This window comes from Dunckerocampus dactyliophorus, chromosome 19 (genome assembly GCF_027744805.1).
Source record: "Dunckerocampus dactyliophorus isolate RoL2022-P2 chromosome 19, RoL_Ddac_1.1, whole genome shotgun sequence".
NCBI lineage: Eukaryota > Metazoa > Chordata > Actinopteri > Syngnathiformes > Syngnathidae > Dunckerocampus > Dunckerocampus dactyliophorus.
In genome coordinates this window covers 11,601,347-11,616,972 of record NC_072837.1, presented here as the reverse complement: position 1 = coordinate 11,616,972, position 15,626 = coordinate 11,601,347, and the positions used below count along the sequence as shown (strand labels likewise).

Below are 15,626 nucleotides of genomic sequence, written 5' to 3'. Positions count from 1 at the left end.
TGAAATATCGATACTTCCGAAAGCAGCTCCTCATGCCCTAAAATCGATACTCAAATAAAAATATCAATACTTTTGATATTTCAGTAATATGAGGTCATGTTTGTCTTGTCTTACTTATTTTCTTTTTTATTGTACAAAATACAACTTGCACATACAGTATTTTATATGATTTTTGTCCTCTCTTTTTTCTGTTGTTGTATATTAGCTTGGCTATATTGTAAATCACACCGCTACCTCAATATACTCCACTGCTTTTTGAAATTTACCAAACACATGGTATCAGATCGGTATCACCGATACCAGCCTAAATTTTACTCAGTATCGGATCGTAAATGAAATCACTGGTATCGCACATCACTACTAGAGGGCTCTAATAATATTAAAAAACGTATTGAGAAGGTGCTAAACCGGTTTTCTAACTATGGAAATATTCCGTTTATAAATAAGGAATCCTACTTCGTGGAAATTCACTTATCACGGTCGGGTCTGGGACCAGTGAAATGCCATAAACAAGAGATTACTCTATAATGGGGCCGTTTGTGAATGTAGCTTGTTTTTCCAGCTCCGTACAGTAGGTGGCGGGATGCTTCTTAACGCCTGTTCTGCCAGAGAATAAGAAGATGTAGCAGGAGGGCTCAGTGTTGCCAACTTTGCAACTTTTTTCACTCTGTTTAGCGAGAAAAATGGAACGATTCAGCATTCGCAGCCCCTCACATTTGCTGATTTTTGGTTAAAAAAAAACCTTTTTTTTTTTTTTCTCCGAAAACACAACTCATTCACCCCTAAGTCACTGATAATTGATAAAATACAGGTAAAATGCAATATATACATATACCAGTGTTTTTTTCTCAAGCGTTGAGATTTTGCATGTTGTTCGGCGGCCCTTGAACGCACCATAGTTGCTGGAAGATGTAAAAGTCAACCCTAAATACAACTTCTACACCATGACTCCCATTCCATGTGTTCAATGATCATCAATTATCATTCATTAGTGGTGTTTAGCTACATTTAATATTTTAAATGTGTTTAATACGTGTGTGGAGGTGGAGGAGAACGTCAGTGTCAAGCGTATAGGAGGGTTTGGACATTAATAGACATTTTTATAGCCTCGTATGGCCCCTTTTGGAGACTGATATGAAAGCACGTGTCACTCTTATCAACAAGCACCCGGTGCTGTTATGGGCCCCTCCCCCATCCCAAAGCCCTCAGCGGCGGCTCAGTCTTGTCTGTGACATAATAAAATCAAAAAACAAAAAGAAGCAACAGACCAAAGTTCGTTTGTTGCAGTTAAGCAAATGAGATGCTGATGGCATCATTTGATGACTTCTAGTGACTTTTAGGAGAGCCAACTGCTCACCACTGCTTTTGTTGAGTATAATTTTGGTAATCAACTGTTTAATATCATTATAATTATTATTGTTAATAATAATAGCCCTCATTTATTGCAGTTAATTGTTTCCGGACCTGACCGTGATAAAAGAATTTTGACATCCCTTCTGTATAAATGGAACATTTTCATAGTTAGAGCTTAGAAAACCTGTTTACAACCTTCTAAATATGGTTTTTAACTTCATTAGAGCCCTCTAGACATGAAATAACACCCCTATAGTCACCTTTATACTACCATTACCCAATATAGTGGACATAATTAAATATAAATAAGACTCGTGCTCGTGTGTGCTGCAGTAAATGTGTTCTTAACATGTGGAAGACAGGAAGTGAAGTCAGGAGTTTAGAGTTGAGTTTAAGGCTACGCTCTGCCCAAATTGGATATTTTGTTAAAATCCTTTTTTTTGTGTGTGGTCGTTCACATTACCGAAAAAATGTGACTTGTCAATGTGAAAGCAAACCGTCCGGGAAGTGACGTACATGTGCAAAAGCATGTCAAGTTTCTGTGTGTTTACGGAAGTGAAGATTGCCGCGGTGTGTGCTTTCTTTTATGTGTTTGTGGCAATTTGAAGGATTTTGTGCAATGGGAGTCAATATTTTCTTAACTAAATGATTCCACGTAGGAGATTAACTCATTCAATCCCAGCCATTTTTCAAGAGACAACCCCTTCGGTCCCGGCCATTGTAGACGATTTTGACTGATCTTTCAAGGCACACAGAATATTGTGTTCTATGGCTATATAAACATGGAACCTGCCAAAAGAAAGATTAGACTCCCGTCTTTCATCAGAAAAAAAAGTTTGTTTCTACCTTTTTACGTTCTTCAGTAATCAGCAGTAGAACGTAGGTAAGTTTCAGGAAAATATCAGTTCCCAACTAAAAAAGGGAGAAAAACAGCTTTTGTGGAAAAAAATACATTTCAAGCAATAGCTTTCACCTTGACAAAAATATTTTTGCTTTTGGCAGCTTAAATATCTTAACAACTATACCACCAGGAAAACACAAAAAAGGGGTTTTAACATCAAAATCATAATTTATTGACAAATATAACAGCACGAATAATCTACAATTTTCACATTTGGAACTGAACTATGTGTGTGTGCGCGCGTGTGCGTGCGTGCGTATGTGTGTCTTGTGTGTTGTGAGATCATTCAAAGCTGCAATAAAATCCTCTTGATCAAGTTTGGTGCTTGTGTGTCTCACTCAACATTACAGTAATATTACTGACACCCAGTGGCCAATGTAGAATACTACACAGCATCTTTGAATGCATCTTTTGAATATCGTATATTTAGCCCTTTTTAGGCTTGAAAATGTTTCATTGAAGCCCGAAATGGGAACTGCAAAGTGGCAAGGGACGACTGTAGAAGGTTGTAGAATGTTGCAGTTGGTGCGTTGTGGGGTTCCCGGGTTCAGATTGAGGGACTTCTAGCGATTCCAAGAAAGTAGCGCATGACTTCGGGCAGCTGCCTTGTTGCTTTGAATACTGAATGTCATTTCGACGGTGTATTAAAACGATTCTTTTTTTATTTACAATTCTTCTTTGTCTAAAGCCTACAGTAAATTACTTTTGCGGGAGTACCAGCAAATGAAACAATAACAGCAATTTCCTGTTGTCTTTAGGCGATTCTGCATGGCTATTTATGACATGACGTATCCACACATGAGAGCGAATACTGTGCACCACATTTACTTGAAATCTCTTTGCCTCCAGCGCTTGGAATGAGCAGCACCCACCAGAGCCCCCTTGGCAAAGCCCAGTAGTGTCTCATGCTATATTTGCTATATTTCATATAATGCTATATTTTTAAAAAATTGTATTTGTTTTTTGACAAATTAAATGAAACAACTAAATACTCAATTTTCACACATAATAACTGGGGAAAAAAAGCCTTTCTATGGCCTGTTTTGGTCTTGATAACATCTTGCAAAACATTTCTTTCTGTTCAGGAATGAAACTGTAATTTTTAATTTATGTGCATATTATTTTTCTGTTTTTACTATAACGCTACATTTTAGTACTAAACACATCATTTATGGTTAAAGATCTTCCACATACTGCTGGATTCATTGTACAGTGTTCCCTCGTTTATCGCGGGGGATAGTTTCCCAAAATATCCCACGATAAGTGAAATAAATACGTGGATTCCCGTTGTTTTTTGAATCGGGTATAAATTATTAATAATCAGGTATAAATCAGGTATAAATTATTAATAATGTTGACATACATAAGAATAAATTATCAAAGAGTACAAAAAATGAGTTAAAAATGCAATACAAAATCAGGATGAAGAGAGGGTGGTATAGCTTGCCATGATTAAATATTTACTTTAAATAGTGCAATCCAAACCTGCACTTTGCACCCTAAGGTGAGGGACATTATGCAAATTTCTCAGCAAATGAATGTGGTATGAACTTTCTCACCTGTACGGGCCAATGGAAGCGGGTGTTTTTCTTTTGTGCTGATAAGCCTCCTGATCAGAGCAGCTATTTGAAAGAACGGTGCAGCAACTAGCAAGTAATGTGACCTCCTTGTACCTTTTGCCTCTGAGAGGGTCAGGATGGGTCCTCCGTCTTGATGACCCGCTTAACAGAGACACTGAACAGGATACCTTGGTGTGGTCGGGTTTATGATATTTGATATAAGTTTTGATAATGATGAGACCAAACCGGGATAGCAAACAGATACCTTGCATGTGAAGTGATGGTAGATGGCGTGCAGCAGTGTAAGGAAACGTGGTAATGCAAAGGGAAAAATGCAAGTGCAAATGTGTGACAAAACGAATGGTCAACAAAAATTATGACTTCTCAGCCTTTCCTCTCTCCTCCTTCCTCCTCGGCACAAGCAAGTGCGCGACATTTATTGTTTTGACTTGGGCATGCCCCGCTAACTTCTGTCTAGAGGCGTACAAAACGTCCTTACTTTGCATATTGTTGCCTTAAATGTCACTTAAAAGGAGTTTCAAATAAGGACAGATGAGTTAAATACGAATACTGAACAAAGTGAATCAACTGATCAAAAGAAGAAGACTATTTCACAGGTCTGCTACCACTCCCGTGACCGCCACATACCCGGAAAATGATGGCGTCACAGACACAGGCTGAAACGAGTAACGTCGTTATTGAGTCTTTATCATTAAAAATGCTTAAAAAACCCCCACATCCATATCAAGCCTGCCATGCTTAAACCCACTGCTTTATTTCCTAGTATCGATTGATTACATTTTAAACGATGTTAGATCGATATATGCCGTCCGGAATGAAAAGTTGCCGCAAACAGATCGATGCAGTTGGACCATAGGAATATAAATCGATGCATCGATGTAGTGACTGAAGTGTTACAACCCTATAAAATAGCATGCCATACAATTTACTTTTTGATGTTTAGCATGTTAGGTTAATTGGCAACTCCAAATTGCCCATAGGTATGAATATGAGTGTGAATGATTGTTTATTTATACTGTAGGTGCCCTGCGATTGATTGACGACCAGTCCAGGGTGTACCCCGCCTCTTGTCAGCTGGGACAGGCTCCAGCATACCCCCACGACCCTAGTGAGGATAAGCTGGATGGATGAATGTTTAGCATAATGTTTCTCCTGTCTGCCATTTTCAGTACTGACTGAGCTGAAGTCTCCAGAGACATGCTGAGGTCTGAGAAGACGTCATGCATGGCTGTCGTCAATATTCCACTGTTGTCAATTTAAATCAGTGATATATCATTTTGAATACTACATTTGAAATTTGACTTTCCCCTCCGACTTCTACCAGTTTCCAATATGAGCACGTGGACTGATTTATACAGTAACAACACAGTAACCTGAGACACTGCTGTCCTCTTACTCAAGTGAAAAACAGACGTTACATCTGCTCTACTCGTTTTGTCGTGGGGATACTTTCCTGTGCATATGCAGGCTTTCACTTGTCATTTGTTACATTTGCTGTTGTCTGGCACATGAAGGTGTGTGAGGGGACTGAAAAGTGCTGCGGGCAAAACAGGCGTTGGCAGACATAATCTTTTATGGTCAAATGGCTCACTGCCGTGTTGTTGCTTGTTTTTCTCTTCTCCGTCTTATTGTTGGCTCCCGCGTGTAGCGCAAGCCTAGTATGTGTCAGAACATGTCTAGAGAAGGGGTGTCCAAAACTTTTTCCACCGAGGGCCAAAGAAAAATGAAAGGATGCAAGGGCCACTTGGATGTTTTGTATATGCTGAGAAGTTATATATATTTCAAGAAAAGAAGTTATTTTCTATATAATTCAATTCCCTTCTTGTACATTTTCTTTTCGTAGTATTATGACTTTATTCTAATAATATTTTGACTTTATTCCCATGATATAATAACTTTTTCCCCAACCTAATTTTCCAAAAATTTTTGTTTTCTTTTTCATAATATTACGACTTTAACAAAATAACATATCATTTCTTTAATTCAATTCCATGCTAATAAAATGACATTATTTTTTCCTCATATGACAAGTTTATTCCTGTAAAATTGTGCCTTTTTTTCTAGTTACAGTCCGACTTTTTTCTCATAATATTTTGACTTTATTCTTGTAAAATTGCAGCTGTTTTTTTCATTTTATTTTATTTTTTTCTATTTATTTAAACTTTCTTCTTGTAAATTTTCTTCTCTTATTTATGGCTTTATTCCCATAATATTTTGACTTTATTCTTGTAACATTGTAACTTTTTCAACAACCTAATTTTCCAAAAATCACAATTTTATTCTAGTTTTGTTTGTTTTTCATAATGTCAAAACTATAAAAAAAAAAAACTCTTTTTAAAAAATATTTCTTTCAACTACTAAAATAATAATTTTAGAATGATTATTTGTCCTAAAATATTACAATTATGTAAAATTATGGCATTTTCTTGTTCTAGTTGCACTTTTTTCTCGTAGTATTTTTACTTTCTTCATGTAAAATTACTGCTAATTTTTCAGTTTTTGCTGTTGTTGTTGATTTTTTACATTATTCTTGTTGAATTATGTTTTTCGAACATGCTGCGGGCCAATGAAAACACATTCGCCACCGACTTTTCTGTCCAGGTGACAGAATAGCAGCCAGTATTTCTAGTACAGTGTTACCTTGTTTATCGCGGGGGATAAGTTCCCAAAATAAGTGAAACCCGCAAAGTTGCCTTAATTTTTTTACAATGATTATTATATATGTTGTAAGGCTGTAAAACCCCTCACCATACACTTTATAGACTTTTCTCAGACAGGCATTAACATTTTCTCACATTTCTCTCTTGTTTAAACACTCTAAGTTCAAACCTTTGTTTGAATTGTAACGCTCAACCTATGAGGTTGGCCGCAAAAAATGATTAAGTGACTCACCTGTATTTCACTCCTCTGACCGTTTTTGAGCATCCTTGTTAAAAGACACTGCTCCTGTCGTCGTATTTTCCTCCTCCTCCTCCAACCCAAGATTCATTTATTCCATAATGGCGCCCTACAGTCACGTGACGTCTGCCTTCCTTCAGCACTTCCTCCAGAAGTCCAACTTTTTGGTTAGCATCTTCCTCTGCCTTTTGGGTGCAGAATGTTTTGTCGATATTATGGGTTTTGTCGGGGGGAAAACGTGCAAACATACAGAGTTCAGAGTCCCTGCAAGATGTTTGCTCGCGATGAGACAACAGGAAACATGGTGGTTCGGCGCGAAGGAGATTGATTGGCTGTAGACGCAGAAGACAACTGGCGGGTTCTCCCTTAACAAATAAGGATGCAGAACACAATGCGCAGGTTCTCCCTGAGCCAATTAGGACGCAGAACACAATGCACATTCATATGCTGTATAAAAAAACAAAGGTCTAAAAGTGCACTTAAAAAAAACCCTGCGAATCTGCGAAAGGTGAACTGCGATTGAACGAGGGAACACTATTTCTTGAAATGTAGACTGCTTTAAGTGCAAGTGATTTGCTCAATACCATCTGATTGTTTTTTCCTATGGCAAGCCTTCGTTGAGTTTATGACAAAGGCAAGGTCTGTTTTGGATACAATTTCCAACTCTGTGAAGGCACTACGGTACCCCCCCCCCCCCTTACAACAGCCTCCCGTGCAGCATTTCACTCGTGTATGCAAGTGAAAATTAGAGTGTGAATGTGAAAATAATTTGCACTCAGTGTGTCCAGTGACGATATAGTCTGACATCATTGTTGACAAAATATCAACATAGATTCCCCACGCTGACAAGCACAACAACCAGAGAGAGATTTCTTTTCTGCAGTCAACCCCATCCATAGAGCATCATTTACTACGTCTATCGAGGCCGTCATGTATTTGTTCGGTTTGTTCCTTTCATTTGCGACTACCAGTATCGACCTCCTTAACTTTATTTACAATTACACAAAAACACGGCAAAAAATGCGACAGACAACGTACGTGAAACAGGAAAACAAAAACGGCAAACGCTCAAATGTTCCATTAAAGTATCGCTTTAAAATTTGATCGGGAGAGTATAGGAGTCACTCACAGCGACTATGGTGCTTTCAAGGACTGCCGAACAAAGTGCAAATCTCAACGCCTGAGGAATAAACGTTATCAGTGAAGCATCAATACATAAACAGTAGTACATGCATGCTGTACATTTTACCTGTACTACCACGTATTTATAAATGATTACATATTCAGGGTACCCACATTTTGCGACATTGTGTGCATCTACACACCCTCCAAATCCTTCTGTAGCGGGCTGCCACAAATTAATGAATGTATGGCAAACACTGCGTTATCTTCCTAGCACGTGTATACTTTAGATATCAAGCCTTAGTCTTTTCCTGATCACTCCTTCCTGTCCTTGAAGTGTGTCTTCCTGCTCTTATGAAATGACAAAGGTTATGGAAAGCAAAAAGATGAAAACATAAACAACCTGCAGTATGATTGATGAACAATGTCTAAAAAAAGGGAACTGCATGATGCATAGAAGATATCTGCCGCCTGGTTGCTATAGTAATTTGAGTGTATGGATTGTGTTTATACTGGATGTTGACAGTACAGTAATTGTGTGCGCGGATACAGTCCTCCAATACAGCATGAAAACCTCCTGACTGACTGGTTTTCTGTCTGTGTCTTTCAGCGTGGGTGGGCTCCCTCTCCATGGGGATGATATTCTTCTGCTCGCCCATTGTCAGCGTCTTCACTGATATCCTCGGATGCAGAATCACCGCCGTCGGAGGAGCTGCCGTCGGCCTGGTGGGCCTCCTGGCCAGCTCTTTTGTCACGTAAGGAGAAAAAGCTTGAAAGTGAGACAATAACCAAACCGTTTAGTGAGAGACCATTGCAGCTTTCCTTTTAAATGAACTAAAAGGTAGTAATAATAAAAATATTTATATATGACACTCTAAGGTTATATTTTTCAGACATAAACAATGTGAAATCATGTTAAAGGGATAGTTTTGACATGAAGTTGTGTGACATCCCCATCAGCAGTGTAGTACATCAACTGTGGCTTACCCCGTCCTAGAACAGAATGTAAATTTTGGTATTTGTACCATCTGTATTATGACGTTGCCCTGCAGTTGGCTGGCGGCCAGTCCAGGGTGTACCCCGCCTGTCGCCTGAAGTCAGCTGGGATAGGCTCCAGCATACCCCTGCGACCCTAATGAGGAGAAACGGCATAGAAAATGGATGGATGGATGTATTATGACGTATTTATAAATATGCTTTTAAATTTCATTTGGTAAATATTTTATTTTATTATATTGTATTTTAGTTTAGTTTAGAGTAGTTAGTTAGTTAGTTTGACCAACATTTCACTAATTTATGGGGGTGAATGATGAATTGTGAGTATAGAATGTAAATTTTGGTGTTTGTATTATCTGTATTATGATGTATTTATAAATATGCTTTAAATTTGATTTGATAACTATTTTAATTTGTTGTATTTTATTATATTTTTTGTTTAGTTTAGTTTCATTCGTTAGTTTGAGCAACATTTCACCAATTTGTGGGGGTGAATGCCGAATCGTGACTACGTGGGGATCCACTGTATAGAAATCCAATATAAGACAATGTAACAAAAATTGACAAAATAATACAATTATTCACTTTTATTACATACAAATTTTTGAGCTAGTCAAGAGGAAAATAAGTAAACAAATGCAAAAACTTATATCGGCTCTCGTTCAAGGCCTTCGGCTTTTTGCCCTCTTGTGTCCATCAACTCATTCCCGGAGTTTGTAAACAATATGACAATACGAATAATACAATATAGATATTTGTGAAAATAAACATAGAAGAGACCTTAAAAATCAATCTTACCACGCACGTATTGATCTGATACTCATTCTACACTTGATGTCAATACTAACGATATGTGGATCCATCCGTCCACGCCTACTGTACATCCACCCTGTGAGCAGGCAGGTCATGTCATCATGAGGCAGGTCATGTCGTCAACCAGTGTAGAAAAAGACATGAATCCAAAATAAGTAGCGTTTTTCTGTGTGTGTGTACACAGTCTACATGGATTGTGTCGGTATCAAAGAAAAAGGGAGACTTATGATGGTTAATTATGTTATTGGATAAAAGCTGCTTGTTCGGTGAGTTTTAGCGGTACAGAAGTGATACTTGCTTAAATGTTAGCTTTCAAAATAGTCCAAGTGAAATAATTCATAACATTTGCTGGTCTCTGTCTGTTCATATTTGCCCATTTGGGTGCTTGTGGTGTGAATTGTCCTCTGCTTTCTTGAAATCGGTTAAGTTTAGCTTTTAGCTGACGTCGACATGTGTTTGTTGATACGAAGCAATGATTATAAATGTTATTTTGATGGTGACAGTTTGCCATGTGCCTCTCGGGTGAGCTGACGTGAAAGCGCGTAAAGTTACGTCATTCCTCTGCAGAGGAGAGTCTGTAGCACTCTGTTGTTAATAATATCCTGGAATCTCATACTTATCTAGGCATGGTACACAACCACACCGAGCTGCAGAATCGTCTGATCCTCATAAAGCAGCAGAGCCTTCCCCTCTGCAAACCTTTGAAACAGGGGTGGCTAAAACCAACCCAATGTAGAACATCTGCATTTCAACATTTGTGTTCTTATCTTTTGTTTGTATATGAAATACCTGCACCCTATCTTTCTCCGGGAAAAGCTGTGATACTTTGTTGTGAAAGTCTAATCATCTTCTGGGGACATATAATCCTCCATCTTGGCAGTCAAATATAATATCAAAATATATTTAATGAATTTGACTAGCTGCACTCCAGCGGGTGCTGCTGCTGTCAAAAAAAAAAAAAACAGCAGCTCTGGCTTTTCATTTCTATGGAAGGACGGCAATGACAAGCACCTTCCAGCTCACGCACGTTCCCATCCCTTCAGGAGGAAGCGAGGACTGCAAGCACCTCCCATATGACATTTTTGTCTGTTTTTTTATTGTAGGATAATTATAAAATTGATTGATAATGATGTTGCACTTATATTACAGACTTTAGACAGGCTGTAGTAAGTCAGGGTGTATAACGCCATGATGTCCAACTCAGTGCACTCACTGAATCACTGTATTAACAATTTTGGACTTTTTGCTCTTTTTCCCATTTTTGTTGTTGTTCTTTTGTACCTTTCTTGTTGAATTGTCTTAAATGGTCCTCGGGCGGCACATCGGACACCCCTGCTTTGAAGTGTTATTTATAAGTCATGAAACACTTCCTACTTATCAGGTGTTTGTTGAACGCGGTGACGTTTACTGTTGTCTTCTGCAGCTGAAAGTGCAAGGTGCGGAATTCCTCGGTCATGTGACTCGCCACTGGGATTTATTTACCCAATCAGGACTTTGGAACACCTTCTGTATTTACTGTATGTGGATGTCCACTGGTGAATTGTCCCTCTAATCAAATCTGAATGCAATGTCTAGAAGACATTGCACAAAGTACAGGCTCTTTACGACTCAGCTAGGCGACATAAACGTGTTCCACTGTAATAATGTTGCATACTGATCTCCTTGCAGGTCCCTGGGCCCCATGTACTTCACCTACGGCATTGTGTTTTCCTGTGGCTGCTCCTTTGCCTACCAGCCCAGCTTGGTCATCCTGGGCCACTACTTCAAAAAGCGTCTCGGCCTGGTGAACGGCATTGTGACCGCCGGCAGCAGCATCTTCACCATCACCCTCCCCTTCGTGCTGTCGGGCCTGTTGGACAGAGTGGGCCTGCAGAACACCATGCGTGTCCTCTGCATCCTCATGTTTGTGCTCATGCTGGCCGGCTTCACCTACAAGCCCCTACTGCCGGTCAAGCCCAGAAGCACTCGTGGTTTTTGTCCACCCATGAGCCAGATCTTCAATTTCAACATTTGGAAGTCTGTGGGGTATCGCATATGGGCTTTCGGCATCCCGGCAGCGCTTTATGGCTACTTTGTGCCTTACGTTCACCTGGTAAGTTTATTGTTTTTACTCATCTCCTGATATTACTTTTACTGCAAAGGTTGCTTTAATTACAACTACTGCTGCAGTACAATAGCACTAAACAGAAGGGATGCAAGCTGTGATTTCCTGGTATCCCAAATGCTTGGCAGCAGAGAGGAATAAAGTTCAGCGGTCACTGGAGGAGATTCAGAGGAATCACAATGACCAGTGAGCTGGTGAAGTGAAACCAACACGCTTTACATTTTCCACAGGTGGTTTGTGAATCTTTAAAAGTGTGCTTCAAAGATTTAGGGTTTGAAATAGGTCCAGGTAAAGAACATTTTCTCAAGCTAAGGTCCGGTCTGGTCAGCCAGGATGAGGGAGAGTGGGAGCAGCAAGCGGGCGAAGTGGGGTGGGCGACACATCTCTCTTCGTTCCCCGTAAATTTCACTAGTCTCGCTGTCCTCTTTATCTGTATCTACCACTTGTTTCTATCTTCTTTCCCCGTAACGTTCACTCATCTCACTGTTTTCTTCTTTCCCTGCAACTTTTATCTCGCTGTCCTCTCTATCCATATCTATACCTCATTTCTCTCTTCTTTCCCCATAACTTTCACATATCTTGCTGTCCTCTTCTTTCCCCGTAACTTTTACTCGAATCGACATCCTCTTTATCCGTATTTATCAATCGTTTCTATCGTTTGTACCCGTAACTTTAACACATCGTGCTGTCCTCTTTATCCGTATCTATCACTCGTTTATCTCTTCTTTACCTGTACCTTTCACTCACCTTGCTGTCCTCTTCTGTCCCCTTAACGTTCATTTGTCTTGCCATCCTCTTTATCCTTATCTATCACTCTGTCCTCTTTATTTGTACCTGTCACTCGTTTCTATCTCCTTTACCCGTCGCTTTCATTCATCTCGCTTCTTTTCATATGTACCTATCACTCGTTTCTATCTTCTTTCCACATAACTTTCACCTGTCTCGCTGTCCATCACTTGTTTCTACCTTCTTTCCCCATAACTTTCACTTGTCTTGCTGTCCTCTTTATTTTTATCTATCACTCATTTCTCTCTTCTTTCCTCGTAAATTTCACTCGTCTCACTATCCTCTTTATCAATATCGAGCACTAGTTTCTCTCTTCTTTCCCCGTGGATTTCATTCGTCTCGTTGTCCTCTTCCCCGTAACTTTCATTCGTCTCACTGCCCTCTTTATCGGTTTCTATTACTTGTTTCCCCATAACTTTCACTTGTCTTGCTGTCCTTTTCAGCCGTACTGATCACTCATTTTTGTCTGCTTTCCCTATAAACGTTCACTTGTCTCGCTGTTCTCTTTATCCATATGTATAACTTGTTTTTCTTATTTCTCTGTATGTCTCACTCGATCTTCACTTTCTTCGCTTCTGTCCTCTTTCATCTGTCTCTGTCTCTGTTGTATTGAGAGTGGGTATGTTTAGCGCCAATGCACAGGTTTGATGGCTGAGTAGTATCACATGGGATACCTGAACTCGCATGCAATTGGTTAGTGGATTTTCTGAACTGATCTGAACTGAGGGCATCTGGGTCCGGACGCGGACCACGGTCCTCCAGTTAGTGATTCCTGATTTAGGGTCATGAATCATAATGCTCTGGAATGGCCAGATATCGTCACACAGGTGGTGACGTGCTGATGTCAGCGGTGTGGAATTATATCCAAATTTGGACTTTGGCTTGTAAATATGCAATGTTTAATGAAAGCCCTAGCTATGTGAGGGGGGAGTGAGGCGTATTCCTTTAATACTTCCAATCTAATATGTTTTCTTCATGCTGCGTTCCCACGTGACTCGCCGAATGAGCTCAGTTTATCATTTCACTGTTTGCACGATTGTATTAGTCCAGAGTTTCACACTTTGCACTTTGTTCTTCTGCGGATGTTTGTGCCACATAGAAATGTTGCAGCTTTCCAAATTGTATCGTTACCAGCATTATTCCATTGGATTTTTATTAGTGAATTTATTAAGACGAACCTGTCTTTCTTGTTGACATTAGGAAAGTTGACTGTTGCTCAGGATTTTTTAATGGCTTTTGTTGAGACACAATGTTTCAAATAAATATGCCACTTTTTCGATAACTTGCATTGCATATTGCACAATTTGTCTTATTTAACAGTGTTTATTTGGAGTTTTAACGGTGTTTCATGCATCCAGTGGCATCACATGTGATGGAATATTAGTTTGAAGGAAGAGCTGCTGCCTGCGTCGGTATCTGTTGATATCGGTATTGGAAATGGAGTATATCGGAAATTGGTCAGAAAGCCAATATCGAGCAACTCTAATTATATTGTATCATACCGTATTGTATCAGAAGGTGTGGTATGCTATGATGTAGTATGGTAGTTGTCCACTGCTTATGTCAAGAAGGCTTGTGGCTTGTTTTTTATTGACTCGCGGCACATTGTAAAAATAAAAGGAAACCAAAAGAACAGCAAAAATGGGGAAAAACAGAGCAAAAGGCATCGATACTATGATGTTGATACTAATAAAGTAGATCCCGGTACATTCACGACCCGACAATTTCATGTATTTTTGGTCAAATGTTTTTTTTTTCTCCAAAAATAGGATGTCCTGCAGAACACACATCTAAGTTGGTACCAAATTATAAATATGTCAAAATACAGGTAAAATGTACAGCATACATTACCACTGTTAGAAAAGCCCACAATTTTTCGATGTTAAGTCTTTATGCTTCACTTCAAGCGCTGAGATTTTGCACTTTGTTTGGCTGTCTTTGAACACACCATTGTTGCTGTGAGAGGCAAAAGTGAAGCTTACAGTATATACAACAATCCAGCCTTAAAACTTGCAGGTGAATGAACCCATGTCAACATAAGATGGTAAGTTGTTCCTGGAAGGTTGGCAGGACTAAGCAGAACTGATTTATAATGTTTCTTTGTGTGTGGTCGGCTGCCTGAGAGAGAGTCAAACCATTGGGCACCTTAGGGTGCTTGAAGCTGTTGTTGCTGTTGCACTTTGACGAAAATAGGGTCCTCAATTTGCAGCCAAGACTCGGTTCTGTAAACAGGTGTCACTTTCATTGACTCACTCTCAGTTTGGGCAACAAGATGGGAAACGTGGAGAAAACATCTTCATGGGAGCACTGCGTTGCAGGGCTTCGATCTGGTTGACGTGTTTTATTTGGATATTTTGACTCTGTTACCGGTCGTAGATCATCCTGTCCTCGGGATCCCAGCCAGTGTTTTCCTAACACTTCTCCAATATCCTGCTACTCAGACTGGAGTCCAACAGGGGCAGAGCTGCAGCCTCAGCGCCACCCCTCTGTTTGTGACAGAAAACAATAGGCTTGCACAGGATGAAATGAAGAAGGATGAAATGTGTCAAATAACAGAGTTCGGTTTCCCAGGAAAACAACATGATCAGACCCACACAGCAACAATAGCTTGTCATTTTGCCGAAGATCTTCAAAATGGATACACTGGCTTGTAAAAAAAAGAAATGCGTATCTGGAATCGCCATGCAGTGTATTAAATACGAGGGATGAGCAAGTACACCACTATCTGTATCTGTATCTGTTCACCCATCTAAATTATCCGTATCTGTACTCAGAGTGGGCGGGGCTTACACCAGAAGCGGGCGTGGTTTAACCAGAACTGGGTGGGGCTTAAATTGGTACTGTCACTGCACAATACCTACCCGGAATGCAATCGGTCCCGCGCATGCGCAAGGACTACGTCACTTCCTCCTTTAGGTAATTTTTACGACAGCGTTTCTGCGACGTCACGTGCTGTGGTAGCTATTGTTTTTTTAAAATGTATGAACATAAATGGTCAATAACCATACTTCATATATGTAATATGTTGGGAGGTTATTTTATAAGTGACTCTTGGGGATGTTTCTATCGTCTT

The 15,626-nt window shown here is 39.6% G+C and overlaps 1 protein-coding gene across 1 annotated transcript in view; it reads left to right on the top strand.

Moving 5' to 3' along the window:
- The window catches only part of slc16a10 (solute carrier family 16 member 10), a 47,784-nt gene that overhangs the window by 17,691 nt on the left and 14,467 nt on the right, over nt 1–15,626 (top strand). Inside the window, exons 2-3 of the mRNA XM_054761627.1 lie at nt 8,465–8,609; nt 11,332–11,755. Of these exons, the coding sequence (XP_054617602.1) occupies nt 8,465–8,609; nt 11,332–11,755 (569 nt within the window). The remainder of the gene's footprint in view (nt 1–8,464; nt 8,610–11,331; nt 11,756–15,626) is intronic.